Source organism: Apis florea, unplaced genomic scaffold, assembly GCF_048593485.1.
Source record: "Apis florea isolate Af1SG1 unplaced genomic scaffold, ASM4859348v1 contig_2272_pilon, whole genome shotgun sequence".
Classification (NCBI taxonomy): domain Eukaryota; kingdom Metazoa; phylum Arthropoda; class Insecta; order Hymenoptera; family Apidae; genus Apis; species Apis florea.
In genome coordinates, this window is record NW_028256549.1 from 2852080 (window position 1) to 2866733 (window position 14654).

The following is a 14654-nucleotide window of genomic DNA, read 5'->3' on the forward strand; positions in this document are numbered from 1 at the left end:
ATCGGCAGAATAAACACTTTGGCGAACTTTGAAAAACGCATCTCTCTTCTAAATCTATTTTTCTTTTCGTTAAAAAAAGAAACACTTTCCTTCCGAATCGTGATTGAGAATTTCACAACAACAATTCTGGGAAGTAAAACGAGTACGATCGAGTCGAGGGGATAAAATTTATTCACCCATTCGTAGGAAATTCACTGGAGCGCAAACTACGTATACACACTCGTCCCCTTATCTCGATTCGGATTATTCGAATTACGGGAAAATCGGTCGAAGGACGGCCGCGCGAATTAATTTCCGATCGCGTCGTTACGCGTTTTCACATGTACACCGCGGACAGAATTGCAACGTTACGTTTATCCGACACCTCTCCGTCTCTGCGGTCAGTGTTCTATTTCCATGGAAATTCCACATCGGGGAGGGGGAGGATAACATTAGAGAGATCATTGCCATTCGCGAAAAGTTGTCGAAAATTCGTATCTCTCGTTCCGTGGATGCAGAGTAATTCACGATTGGTAGAAGCTCGACTCTCGTTCGCGTAATCGTGCAAATGGTCGCGAAAGATAAGGACCGGGTGGAAAGATAATCGAAACTGGCCGCTCGGATCACTTTTGTCGAGGAAATTCAATATTTCCAATGTGCTCCGGCCAAGTTAACAGGTTTTGATTCTTTGAACCAATTACCAAGGGAATTTTTCGAAACTCATCCTACCCCCAATTAAATTGTTTATACCGTGAAAAATAATTAAAATTCTTCGTCGCTTCGAATAAGAGCAGAATCCCATCCGTATAATTGGAATTCATCTACGATTTTACTTTCCTACGATTCTTCATCCAATTAGTACTTATTTACAGGGATAACTTGTACTTCCAATTATAAAATGTTTCACCTTTACATATTCTTCTTCATAATACAATTCAACCCAAGTGCACCGTTATATAAAAAGTCTTACTCATCTTGCGAATACGAACACAAATTAACGACCGAGAATTTTCATTTACATCCTCGCCATCGTCACAACTAACTCTTGGCAACGATTCGAATAATCAGACGCTCCTTCGTTTCCTTCCCCGTACGAACGATTCGCGTCAGATTTGAAGCGCGAAAACGTAACAATACGAAAGATTCGGAAAAGATCCGAAATTCTCGAGGAGGAACTCGGTTGGAGGGGGGAGTTGGAGAGCAGTAGTCATCGGTCGCGTTTCATGGCCGCCGGTGGCTGGTCGACTACGTTTCAGCCTTGCTCCATCGGTTTGCCTGGCGGAGAGAGAGAGAGAGAGAGAGATTCCTTTCTTCAAAGTACTTCGGGTTGCTATGCCTCGGTCTCACCTCCGCGCAGCTGGCTAAACGTTTGCTCTTGCTTTCTCGCTTTTTCGGTGTGGTAATGCGCTATGTAATAACGGTTATTTATAGGCAGTAAATGCCTCGTGCCATTCTCCGCGCCCCGTTCATCGTTTCCTTCCTTTGCGATCGCTGCGACGGGCCGCGATAATTCCTCACCGCGTTGGAATTCGACCGACTTTTATTCCCCCCCCCCCCCTTTTCTCTTTTTCCCTTTTTCACCACGCGATCTTTACCCTCTTGGAGAGGGAATCCTTCCATCCATTGGTCGAAACGAACGCGCGTCTCGAGAACGACGATAACCTCGTCGAGAAAAATGCATCGCAATTGCGCGAGTTTTAAAATAACATTTCGTCTATGTAAACGGCTGCGCCATGCCACGTCCGCGTTATCGATTCCCACGAAAATGGGACGAGTTTTATACGAGTTAGACCGAATTTATCCGGACAGAGAGAGAGAGAGAAAAAGAGAGAAAGATAGAGGGAAGATCGAGATATAATATTGGATCTTTTGCACGCGTCGAAGGTATAATAACGGGCCGTTGATCGACAACGGGTCAATTAGATATAATTTCTTCGGGACAAAGGCGCGATCAACTGGCCAAACAAGAGGAAAGAAAGAAGTAGCGTTTTTCCAGCCGGGGAACTTGGTTGCCAGTCTACCGGGGGGGGTAATTCGCACTTGGCAGTTTCACGCCGCGCCATCACGCCTCTATAAAGCTTAGGAGGCTTCTTTGAAATCGTTTCTTTCCCTCTTTTCGCCTTTCTCGCTCGCTCACTCGAGATATATATATATATATATATATATATAGAGAGAGAGAGAGAGAGAGAATACTCGACATCCATCAACGCCGAACGGAATAATTTCGCCGAACGACATGTTTCGTGACGAACATTTTTCGCATTTTTCTATAAATTTCCATCCGCTTATTACTCGATCAAGGAGCCCAAGCATTTTCGACTCGATGGGGATAGGAGAGAACCGTGAATCGCTCACCTTGTTTGCCAGGTCCAGCATGTTACCAGTCCCTCCCGCGGCAGCTTCCACTAGTTTCTGCAGAGTGTGGGGCTCCGGTGAGAGATCTCGTGCTCCGCTATCGAATTCCCAGCGTTCATGCCGGCCGGATATGGTGCCTGAACACAAACGGGACAACCGTATCATCCGAAATTTACCGTCAATGAATCCGCTGAAATCGGAATCGGATTCGGTAAATCAGAGTTCGAATTCGATCCAGCCAGATAACGAGCGATCGATCGAGACGAAAATTGGTTGGTTGGTTGCTCGAAGATAGAGAGAAAGAAAGATACACTTACCGAGACTGTTGTCGCTGCTGGTCGGCAAGTATTCGGGCGTGTGCGTGTGATGGGGGCTAGTTCTGTGCTTGCCGGATCTGAGGGCCTCGATCTCGGGACGAAGGGCCAACCGACACCTCAGGAACTCTTGATAGGAAATGCGACCGTGCTCGTCCGCCCCCAATTCTCTCATTAACTCCTCCACCGAATTCTCCAGATTCAGTTCCCTGCATACCGTCAGCAGATCTTGACTGAAATTTAAAATCAGAGAAATAACCGGTTTTCCGGTTTTCCCAATTGCTTCGAATCAAGGAAAAGAGAGAAAAGGCAAATCCATATATTCGAAGGATTCCTTCCGACATTCGTCCTCCCCACATCGTTTGCCACATCGGCCCTCATTAACGTCAAATCATTGACCCGACTCGGTTCGAAGTCACCTGTTTTTCGCGTATCCGTTGAAACTAACGGCTCGTAACTACGATCTCGACCCATGAATAATTTATTCCCTGAATAATTCATAGATGGAAGATAATGCTCGGCCGGACGTACGCGAGATTAAAGAAGCGTCGCGCGCGCGCGCGCGCGCACACACACACACACAGAGGCGGAAACGGAGACGAGACGGCACGCTCTCACCGTTTAAGCGACTTAATTAAAATCGCCGCGCTCATAAACCGCATCCACGTCTCGCGTTCGCGGTGTCCGGATGTCTGTTTGGATGGCAGGACCCCCTTAATTTCGCTCGACAGCGCGATGGAGTATCGGCGAGGCGCGATTAAAACGTCACCGCGGCGGGGGACGGTTGGAAATCACGCGGAAGACGGACACGCGGGGCCGATCGATACGCGGGAAATTAAAGATTCAGCACGGAGCCGTGGAGCACGGACATTCGGAGAAAATCGTTAAAAGAGCCCCTCTCTCCCATTCTCTCCCTCCGTGAACGAACGAACTCGTGTCTTTTGTCGCGAGCCGAGTTAAAAGGCGTGGTCCGGGAGGAATCCCGATATGGAGGCGCGTAAGTAACGTTTTTCTCCAATTGGCGAAAGCGTGGCAAACCAATGAAACGTGTTTTACAATTTTTTTCTTTTTTTTTGTAACGATATAAAAATTATTGTTGAAAAATTACCCGTCCATCCGCTTTAAGGATTATCGCTCGAGGATTCTCGAGAAGAGAGGGAAGGGGACGGATAAGGAGGGGCGGCGGCGAGAACTTTCTCGAGGAAACTTTCCTCCTCGAGGACGAAACTTTTCGCTATTTTTCGGGGAAAGGAAGACCGGCCGCCGATCGGTTCGTCTAATTCCGCGCGCCTCGCTCGAGCACGTGTGAAACGCGTGCCTCGAAGAGGGTGGAGGGAGAGGGGAGGCGTGCGGAGGAATCGCATCGCTCTGCAAAATGGAGAAGCTTTATTATTTCCTCGACAGCCGCATCTTTGCGCGCCTTTCTATTCACTACATCTGCTATATATATATATATATGATGCAATTTTAATCAACTTTCGTTCAACGGAGGAGTGTTGGAGAAGAAAAAAAAATGGAAAAGAAAGAAAGAAAAAAAAGATTCTCGTTTCACACTCGATCGTATTCATCTCGGAATGGATGCTGATGGCGAAGAGACGAGTGAAATTGCAATCAAAAGGATGACGAAACAAAAAAAAAAGGAAAAAAAAGGGAGAGACCGTCGACGCGGAGATCCGGTCGTGATTAACGGGACGCGATCAATGCGTAAGCATTATGTAATTGACGGGGAGTCGAGGCATCGGTTCGAGCGCCATTCAGCAACCTCGCCGCCTCTTCAATTCCATTCAGCCGATTTTCCTCGAGGTCCTCGCCGCTTGGCTTGCCCAAGACGCACACCCGTGAAAAAGAAGCGCGAGAGGGGGGGTGTGTGCAAGTAGCACGCTCGAGATCTTGCGGGGCAACAACGGGATGCGCTTCGAGACGGATTTGGGTTAACCTGTTACCACGTGGCTTAGCTCGACAATCGTAAAATCGTGGCCGAGCGAAAGCAATTCTATCGGCTCTGATTTTAAATTACCACGAAGCCACCCACTCTCATCCTAGTTTCTTCTTTCTCCGCAGCACCGTTTCTCGAAAGCGGCGAGTTCAACTCGAGGACCTGGATTAGCCATCCAGCTTCCAATTCTTCGATTCTCGATACAGGCCGCCCCTTCGACGTTTCTTCGAGAAAGAGAATCGACTAATTTCGAAAACAGTTCGCCCAGACGCCTAGACGCTTTGGCGGTTATTGCTTATGTCCATACGATGCGAAATGAAATTAGCGATTGTTGAACCGAAACGAGGAGTCGATAATTGATCGGGGCATTCTTCGGTGATTCTTCTTTCCGCCCGCGTTCCATTCGTTTCGCGTGCAACGACTGGATTATCTCCAATCTTGCACCACGGGGCCTGGCCTTTTATCGCGAAAGGGGAGCGACGCACGATATCGCGAGACTTCGTATCTTCGTATCTTCGCGAGTTGTTGTAGTTGCAATCGAACGAAAAAACTTTCCTCTCTACATCGAGAATTGATTCGGATGATCGCTTTAATCCAACGCTTTATCCTTGGTATATACGAATACTTGGAATTTTGATGGAACTCGAGCCACTCATCCTTCCCTCGATCCAAAATTGGATCCAAAATTAAATTGGCGATAATTACGTACCACCTGGAGATTTTCCTTTTGAATTTGCGAAAGGAGAGCCTCTCCAAGGTTCTGGATTCCCAGGTTTTCAACGATTCCATGATTGGCGTGGGCCGATCCCGACCGATGACACGCGCAATCGGACACGGTTCGAAGGTCTGGCCGAAGCGATGCGACGAGTGCCACTGCACGCGGCCTGTGCTGCATCGCGGTTCCACTTGCGGCGCAAAGAGGAGGGAAAAAAGGGCGGAGGAAGAGAGACGCGGTTGCTCGCGAGCGTGAAACGGAACGCGACTTAATCCACCGCGATGCGTGTCACTCGATGTCCCATGTGCGGTTTTACGGCTGACACGCGGCTTTATTTTAAACGCGCGCGCGCACACGCCTGTCGTCTTACCTGCACCCGATCGCTCCTCGCTCACGGAGACCAGTTCGTTCCGAGATAGGCGTCCACTCTGAGAACGATGATCGTAACAAAGTTGACGATTTTACGGTCTGGTTAATCGACGAGAGGAGAGGATAATTCGCTCGATCGCGCTAGTTTCAACGATCCTGATTCCACGGATCATGAATGGTAAATCGACCGTTCAGAGTGCTCGAAACAGGCGAATTTTTGTTTTTCGCGCGCGCGCGCGGAGAGAGAGAGAGAGACGGAGATGAATGGATAATTTTAAAGCGATTTCCCGAGAAAATGGAATCGTATCGACGAGGAGGGGATTTAACGCCCACGCACGCCTTGTTCCGCGCCTCGTTTTGCGAAATTTTAATATCGAGATATCGGTGAAGAAGTTTGACGATTTCACCGGGGATTGAAAATTACGTGGATGGGGCGAAACGGGTGGAAATTTGAATAAGACTACGCCCACGCCCCCCCTATCCAATTCCGACAATGGCGTGTCGATTGTCGCGATATCGCGTGACAAAGTTCACCATTTTATGCATCTCGTTCCAAGATTCGAAAATTATTCGTGGAGGGAATAACGCAAGTTCGAATCGATAAGGATTTAATCGGGAATCCGGGAGGAAGGAAGCGAGTGGAACGAGATAACCGTTCTAGGAAGACAAAGAGACGCGTTAGAAAAGCAAACAGCGTGTTCGATGCAGGGTGCAACGAACGAGCAACTGACGAAGGAAGGAAACGCGTCTCGAGTCATTGACACCGCGGTGCAATTTTCACTCGTTGCATTGTGTTCAAAAGTGGAAACGGAACCACCACGAGCTGGAACCCGCGTAATTTTCAGTTCGCACCATTGTGCATCCGGCCGGGCAATGTCTCCTCCGCGCGAGGAAAGTAATAATAACGGCGATCGGAGAGAAAACCCGGATTCTCTTCTCCTTGAAATCGACGTTTCGTTTTCGTTCGACGAGGAAAGTTACCTCGTATTTTCCATCGTTGAGCAGCGAATAACGACACCCCGTTCAGGGAAAATCCAATTTTTCACGGATGAAAATAGCGCGTGATCCAAGAATAAACGAGGTGTACGAGTTAAAACACGTAATACTTGATACAGGACAGGTATACTCAGAGGATTAAGATCGAGTTATCTGGATTTTCGCACGCGGGATCAGACACGCGGCGGAGAAAAATTTCGAAATTAAGCCAGCTCGGGTATGAAGGATTCGCAGGAATGAGAAACGAGTCTCCAGACACACGGCGTGATTGGACGAAAATCCAATTTCCAGGCTTCGCCCCGTGGCACGTGTGATCTCGTTAAGGGCCCGTCGACCTTGTTACCCGCCCGCTCGAATCGCCACTTTTATTTTCAACCTTCCTTCGAATATCCGTTCGACAACGGCAAACAACGAAATCACCTTCGGCTAAATCTTTCCAAATGGATCTGCTGTGCACTTCTTCCTCTCCTTATAATCGGGGGATATATAGGAAGGAATGGAAAGAAAAGAAAAAAGGGGGTGCAAGGCAGCCAAATGTTTTCGCGGGTGAAACGATTTCCATAATGCGGCGCGATCAACGACGACGTCCTTCTCGAAAGCGGATCGACGCTCGTCGAGGCGACGAGCGACTCGTTACAAGCTCGCTCGTATCGGGAAGCTCTTGCGCGCTTCCTGTGAAAATGTTTCGGTTTACAATGCGGTACAATGCAGCTAACCCAATAGGGCGCCCCTTCGTTGTTGGGAATCGTGCCGCCACGGGATCGACAATTATCCAGATATTGTCGTTTTCCACGATTCCTTCGAGATACTCTAATCGCGTAACGCGATACGATCGAATTTGAGACTAATGATAGCAGTAAAAATAAAATTCCAACAAGGATGGAGAGAATTTTGCTTGTTCGAAAGCATTTGTTTGTAATTTGCATGGGCGATCAATCGGAGAGAGAGAGAGAGAGAGAGATGCATTTATTCTTTATCCTTTATGATAAAAAGTTTCAAGAACGGAGTTGATTTTCATTCACCCCTTGACCTGGGCGAGGTGGAGGCGAGGTCGAGGTTGCTGCTACACCCACTCGATACACGGGCGAGGGAGGAAACGGCGAAAAGAAAGAGGAGAGGAAAGGGTTGGTTCGAATCGGTGAAAAGCGACACGGGTATTTCGCGTTAAGCGCGTTCCGCTCTATTTCATTCGTGCACGGGCACACCGTGCATAAAAGGGCTCGCGTTTCCTTCAGGCAATCCTCCCCTTTCAGATGTTCCCGCTGGATACGGCCAGAATACAGCCGTCCACCGTTAAAAACAAAAAGGGCCCAAGGCGTGGAGGAGGAGGAGGGGTACGGTGGGCGAGAGGTGGCTTCACGGAGCTTCCGCCACGCGGAAAGGGAGAAAACGTGGAGAAACGAAACATTACCTAATGCCGTGTTTTCAGAGCATACCCAGCCCCAACATACGGCGCAACTCTGTCCTTTGTCGTCCCTTATCCACCGTGCAATCTCCTTCCCTCTTCGACCTTTATCTTCTCTCTCTCTCTCTCTCTCTATCCCCAACCTTTTTCCAGGGGGTTTCGATTTCGTGTAATCAACGACGAATCGAGAGATAGACGAACGAACAAAGAAAAATGAGAGAGAGAGAGGGAGGAAGAGAGGAAGGGTTGGAAAGTGGTCGAGTCGGGGGTTAATTGTTAGCTCGTCGGCCGACCATGTTGCGTACGTTTCCGATCGTTAACGGGCGTGAAACGGTTTCGATATACATACGTCGAATCGACACCGTGTAACGACTCGAGCATCGTAGCACCATGCACTTTTAACTCGACGATCGAATACTTTATCGAGCGTTGTTGAGTTTCCGCCTACCCCCGTGAAATTTAACTCGAGCAGGCCAACTTCTCCCTTTATCGATCGCGAATAAAAAAATTTTCCAACGCTCGCTCCTCTAATCAACGATCGTGTCGATTTCCGTGGAATTTCACTCGGGCCAATATCGATCATCGTTAACAGGTTTTCGTCGAACGCCTCGAACGCGGTTCCTATCAATTTTCGTTCCAATTTTTCCCTCCTCCGCTCTTTCATCGTGGAACAGCCGCTCTTTTTTCCCCTCCCTCCCTCCCTCCCCTCGCTGTGGAAAAATACGCTTATTACGGAGCCATGAATTCTCGATTTACGGGAGGAGGACGTACGCGAATCGAGGCGCGCGCCGTGGCCCAGCTCTCGTGCACGAGAGAGAGAAACGTAAATAACGACGGAAGCGGAGAGGGCGTGGGATTTTGGAATTTATCGCGGGAGAATCGAGGCCTGTACCCGCTCTAACGAAATTACGAGGATCGAGCTCGCGACAACGGGGAAAAAAATGGAGTCCAACGGGATTGAAGCGCGAGGGCGACGCGTAATTAAGCAAAAGCCGTGGGAAAGCCGTGCGGGAATTCGATAATTATCGGATGGCCAATTAAAAAAGGGGATTTTCGAGCGTTTCGATGCCCTCTCCCAGACGGCCGCGTATGAAAAATTCCACGCGAGTGTCGCGTCCAATTTCCATCCGTTTCCATAAAACGATAAAGAGCAACCGATTACGCTCCAATCGTGTTTTTTTTACGAGAAACGAATAACTTATCCGATCATCTATCTATCTAGGCTGGGACAAGCCTATATAACCTTGGTATATCTATATCGCGCGGAATTCCAATTTCTCGATGCATTTAAGCGCGGCAGATTGCGTGCGCGAGTTGCGGGCAGGTCAAGAATATCCTGTGAAGAACGAACGAACGAGCCGCAAGAATCCGCGTATCGCGAGTGGTTAATCGCGCGTGTCAAGAGGTCGAGAGGTTGTTTAAATCGAAAACGAGTAACGAAAAGGGCAGCCAATTTTTATCGTTCGATGTTCACAATGTTTACGAGCGTGGAAAGCGGAACGAGTCGTTCCTTATCCACGGGAATATCTACTACACGTTATTGATCTTCTACTTCCAACCACGATGAGATATCATCCTAAGATGTTTAATTAAAACGAGGCCTTTTCGAGATTCCATTTCGAAACTAGAAAATTCTTTCGACTCTTTGTGTCGCGAAACGTGCAAAACAGTTTGGTTATATTCTTTTAGAGTGAATTTTTTGAGGGGGGGAAGGACTACGTGCAGACGTAGTCGAATTCGCGGAGCAAAGGCCGGGATGATCGTAAGGGCAGAACGAAAGGAGGGGCCGGAGTCGTGTGAGTCACTTGCCATAAAACGCGATCACCCTTCGCGTAACCCTAGGATACCCTAGACGTTTCACCCATCCTAGGGCACCAACCGCGACGCGTAAACATTTTATCCGATTCCGTTCGAAACTCTTTCTCAAAGGAGAGAGCCTGCTTCTAATCTAAAAAAAATAATAAAAATATCGAACGTTTCTTTCGCGTTCCAATTTTCGGGACGAATTTATTCGGATAAAGCGCGTTACGATACTCGGGCGAGCAGAGTTGTGAAAGTTGATCGATGGACGATCAACACGGCGAACACGGTTCGAGAGATTGAAACGTTTCAGAATTTGGGAAGTTTGGGAAGTGGAGGCGCGGCAAAATCTTCGATATCGGTGCAACGTAGACGAGAGCATTCGACGTCGGAGTAATTACTCCTTTGAGAACGAACGTCTAAAGCCCCGAGTCAATAAGATCTCGGTGTTTGAACTTCCGCAAAAGCAACCGCGTCTCTGATGCGACGAGCGTGATGGCGAGTGCCAATCCCAAGTGGCAATAAAGTTGAATGAACCGTTGTGAGAAGGGAGGGGGAAAAAATTGAATTTCGATCTAATCTTTCCCCCCGAACGATCTCGATTAACTGACCGCGTAATTACTCGATTCGAATTCGTTTCGAGCGGGAAGAAATCGTGGAAGAAAAATATACGCGCGATTCCATCCATCCCGCCTTTCATTCGCCTTAATCGCGCTACTAGCTTTTCCATCTCGCAGACTTTGTGCAGACCTCGTTTTTCTTTTTTTCGGTAACGAGCTTTACCCTCTCCAGACGAGCCTCTTCTTCTCGCCCGATTCGCCCCGCATCGTTTGATCTTGGCCTCGGCTACGTGTACCCCGAACAAGGGGCATTTACGCGAAACTGCTTTCCTGAACCAGACGTCCAAGGGGGAAGGCGAAAGGTGGAGGGTAGGGTTAAGGTTTGAGCCGAAAGGGGGGAAAATAAAGGTAAAGGTAGGAAAGGGTGGATTTATTGGTCCGAGAAGACACGACCCCCCCCTCCCCCTTTAAGAAAGTAAAAGTAATGACGATTGTAAAAGACAATTACAGTCGGACGTTTCGGAGGAGGGAGGAGAGGAAATAAAGTGAAGTTCGGGGTCAAGAAGATGAAGGACGAGTTAATGGAGAAGGCAGGGGAAGAACTGAAAAAAAGGAAAGAAAAGAATTGAAGAGAGAAGTGAAAAAGAGCGAGAGTGGAATGAAGTTGAGAAAATGAGAGACGAGTTAATAGAGAGGAGAAAAGTTGAGAAAAGTGGGAAAAAAAAGAGAGAGAGAGAGAGAGAGAGAGAGAGAGAGAGAGAGAGAGAGAGAGAGAGAGAGAGAGAGAGAGAGAGCGGAGTGAAAAGAAGCGAGAATGGAGTGAAGTTCAGGGACAAGAAAATAAGAGGTGGGTTAATGGAGAAGATAGAAGTGAGAGAGAGAGAGAAAGAGAGAGAAAAAAGAAGAAAAGGCGGAAGAACTGAAAAATGAGTGAGAAGAAAAAAAAAAGTGAATGGAGTTGGGATAAAGTGGAGGAGGAAGTGGAAGGGAGAAGGAGCAAGACGCATAGGGAAGTCGCGCAAGTATGCACTTGAGCGTTCGGTTTCGTTCGCAATCTCAGGAGTTTGCATCCGGCTGGATGCACACCAAGTAGTGCACGAGTTTCGAAAGGGGGAGTCCGGGTGCACAGAGATACGGAAGCTTACGAAGCCAACGAGACGTGGCACCGGTTCGTGGGACACACGAATCTCGGCAGGCTAGGGTTAACGAGGCTGTGGAGAACGGACAATAATGAATCTCGAAAAGGAAAGGAAATATCGCTCTCCTCAACTTCGACTAATGGTGGCAGTCGTCTCCCTCTTCAACCTCTTGCTCCTTAATGTTCGACCAGAGTTTACCATTGTACCATTGTGTGTGCGTTATGCACATCCTTTGGTGGAAGGTACTATGCGATACTCAAGAAAAGAATGTTTAGCGTGTTCTGCCATAGAAACGAATTTAACCTGAAGCACCCTCCTCTTTGAAGAGTCCGCGGGCTTAATTAAGTCACGTATACTTACGTGAGATGAGTGAGAAACGGAGAAAGTTGAGCCGTAAAGCGCACTCGGCAGTCTTTTGAAAAAATTTAGGGAAAAATCTTCGTCGATAGATCGGAACGCTATATTCTTTGGTTAATATTTTTTTTTTTTTCTATCCTGCGACCATCTCGACTAACTTTCCGATATACTTTTCCTTTTCTCTCTCTCTCTCTCTCTCTCTCTCTCTGTTCGATCAGATTCATATTGACGAAAAATAACTCGTAGTAATTTAAGTTTCATTTACTTACGAGCTGCTCCGAGTAGCTCGAAATTCGATTATTCGCTCGGTTTGCTCTGTTATCTACATATTCATATCCGTATTACGTAACGTATACGTTTTATTAACGAAGTATTCATGGAAATTATAGTACGCGTATTCCGCCAACATACCGCGAAGGATCGAAAACCGTGGAGAATATTGATTCGACCTCTCTCCGGCGTCCGCTCATTTTCACTTGCAATCTCGTAGCGTGGAATTTTCTGTAGCTCGACGCTCAGAATAATCTCGCGAGTTATCGATCCGTGAAACTAATTCACGGAAAGAAGACGAAGAAGAAGAAAAGGAAGAAAGAGAAAAAAAAATAGGAAAGAAAATCGTGGAAGTAGAGAGCCGAGAGTCCCAGGGAATTCGTATTCCTATTGCCTATTTCTACGATATATCAAAGTGGAAAGGGGAAGCGGTAATCGCGAGGTAAGACAAGGGGGAAAACGTTTCGGGGGAGCATTTAGAAGTAGTACGAGTCGAAGGGTGAGAAGCTCTTCCGGGACCGAGAGAACGATCTCTCCAAGGGCAGAGCACAGGAATGGTGAATTTTACACACAGAGAAACGCGAAAACGCTCCACTCTTTCCACCTTCGTTCTCTGTCTTTCATTTTCCCTTCTTTTTTTCTTTTCCTCCTCATCCCTCCTATTTCCATCCCGTTCCACCGTTGGCTTTCTCGGTTCCGAGCCCCTCGAATTACAGAAAGCCTTTATTATCGACGCATAGAAACGCTCGCTCTGTCTGTGCACACAACGGAAATTGCTTGAGAACGCTCGAATATCATCTTCGCGACGGAGAGTTTAATTGGCTAAAGTCACTTCTGCCCCCTCGACAACAGCTGACCTCGGCAAAGATATGAAAATGGACCCCGATGCCTCGAAAATAAATGCTTTTTATATTTCCCTTTGCTCAACCATACTTTCATCGAACGATGATCGAGAATTTTTTTTTTTTTTTTTTTTCCCCCATTATTAACGATACGCGAAATGCAATCGCGATAATGATCAAGAATGAATTATAGTTAGTTAACGAATCAATTCCGTTGGTAATAATTATTAACAGCATGGAAATTGATGTAACGAAGAGGGGGGAAAGAGGTTCTTAACCGCAAGAGATAGGTGCATGGTTAAAAACAATTGAGAAACTTATTGCGCACTCACATCGCGAATCGTTTCTATGATACGATCGCTGATCGTATTCAATAAATCGCGACGCTAATGCATACTGTCACAAAGCAACGAGATGCTAACGAGAAGTTGTAACGCAAGTTTGAATGACAAAAAGTAATTGCTAACTTTATCGATAAGAATTTATGCGAGTTTGTGTCTCCGATGAATTTTGTTTAATCGTAACAATTGATATTTCAATCAGAATGAACGAGAGCGTATTATTTTCGAGCTTCAAACGATTCTTTGTACAAAAATCGTAGTGTCTGCTTCCTCTTTTCTCTTCTTTTTAAAAATGAAAACATGGAAAGGATAGTTGAAAGAAAAGTAGCAGCTCACGCACGAAATATCAATAGCTCTGAGCATGGATGTTTTTTTAAGAGTCTATACATACGCGTTCGCCACGCCACGCAACACTTGCGTCGAGATAATAAACTAACCATTCTATATTTTATTCTTAAACTCGCGATAAAATTTTTACCTGGAAAATTTATTAATTTTAAATTAGACATGTATACGTTCCAAACGAATTATATCTTGTTCGGGATGTTTTTTTGAATACGCACTCTGGTGCAACCTAAACTGGTTAGTTTACAATCAAGAACATAGTAGCGTGTAATTGTCTGGAAATTATGGAATGGAAACTTTTGGAACAAAGTTTCTAACCCGACATCGGTTTGCCTTTTGTCGCGAATGCGGACGGATCTGCACTTTGACGCACAAACTCCCTCGCTTTGAATGGAAAAGAATGTGAAACGCAGGGGTGGTAGTAGGCAGCCGGGATCCGAGCGAGGAATTGACGGCTAATTTTCGTTAAAAAGCGGTGAATAGTGTAGGTCGCAGTAGCAGCAACGATAGGGCTTCGAAGAATGGACGAACGGAGGAATGAGAGGAACGGTGGAACAGAGGGAAATGGGGAAACGGTTGAATATCGGGGAAACGGTTATACGTTTAATGAAAAACCGTGTGGCTGCATCGCGTGCACATCCCGTAACTGTATTATCTTGCAAGTTTATTCATCCGGCGGTAGTGGAGAAAACAGTTCGCATTCCCGGTTTAATTCGCGATATCACGACCGTGGTGCATTCAGAATGGCTAATTAATCGAGCTAATAATTAAAATGTGTACGTATCTCGCGCCCGCGTCACCGGCAAACTTTTCTATTCGACTTTGCCAACAAATGTTTTATGATATGAGATCTATTACAATAATCATTTTATTTGAAAAAGTGTTTGTATTAAATTTCCGAACTGTGTTATTGCTTTAAGAATATTTTTTA

General features: G+C 46.7%; 1 protein-coding gene across 2 annotated transcripts in view; it reads right to left on the bottom strand.

The window, feature by feature from the left end:
* Nucleotides 1–14654, bottom strand: part of LOC100867855 (colorectal mutant cancer protein) — a 35927-nt gene that overhangs the window by 20285 nt on the left and 988 nt on the right. For both annotated transcript variants that reach the window (XM_086902434.1, XM_086902435.1), the window contains 2 exons: nt 2652–2881; nt 2335–2471 (listed from right to left, as the gene is read on the bottom strand). In XM_086902434.1, coding sequence (XP_086758560.1) covers nt 2335–2471; nt 2652–2881 — 367 coding nt within the window. The remainder of the gene's footprint in view (nt 1–2334; nt 2472–2651; nt 2882–14654) is intronic.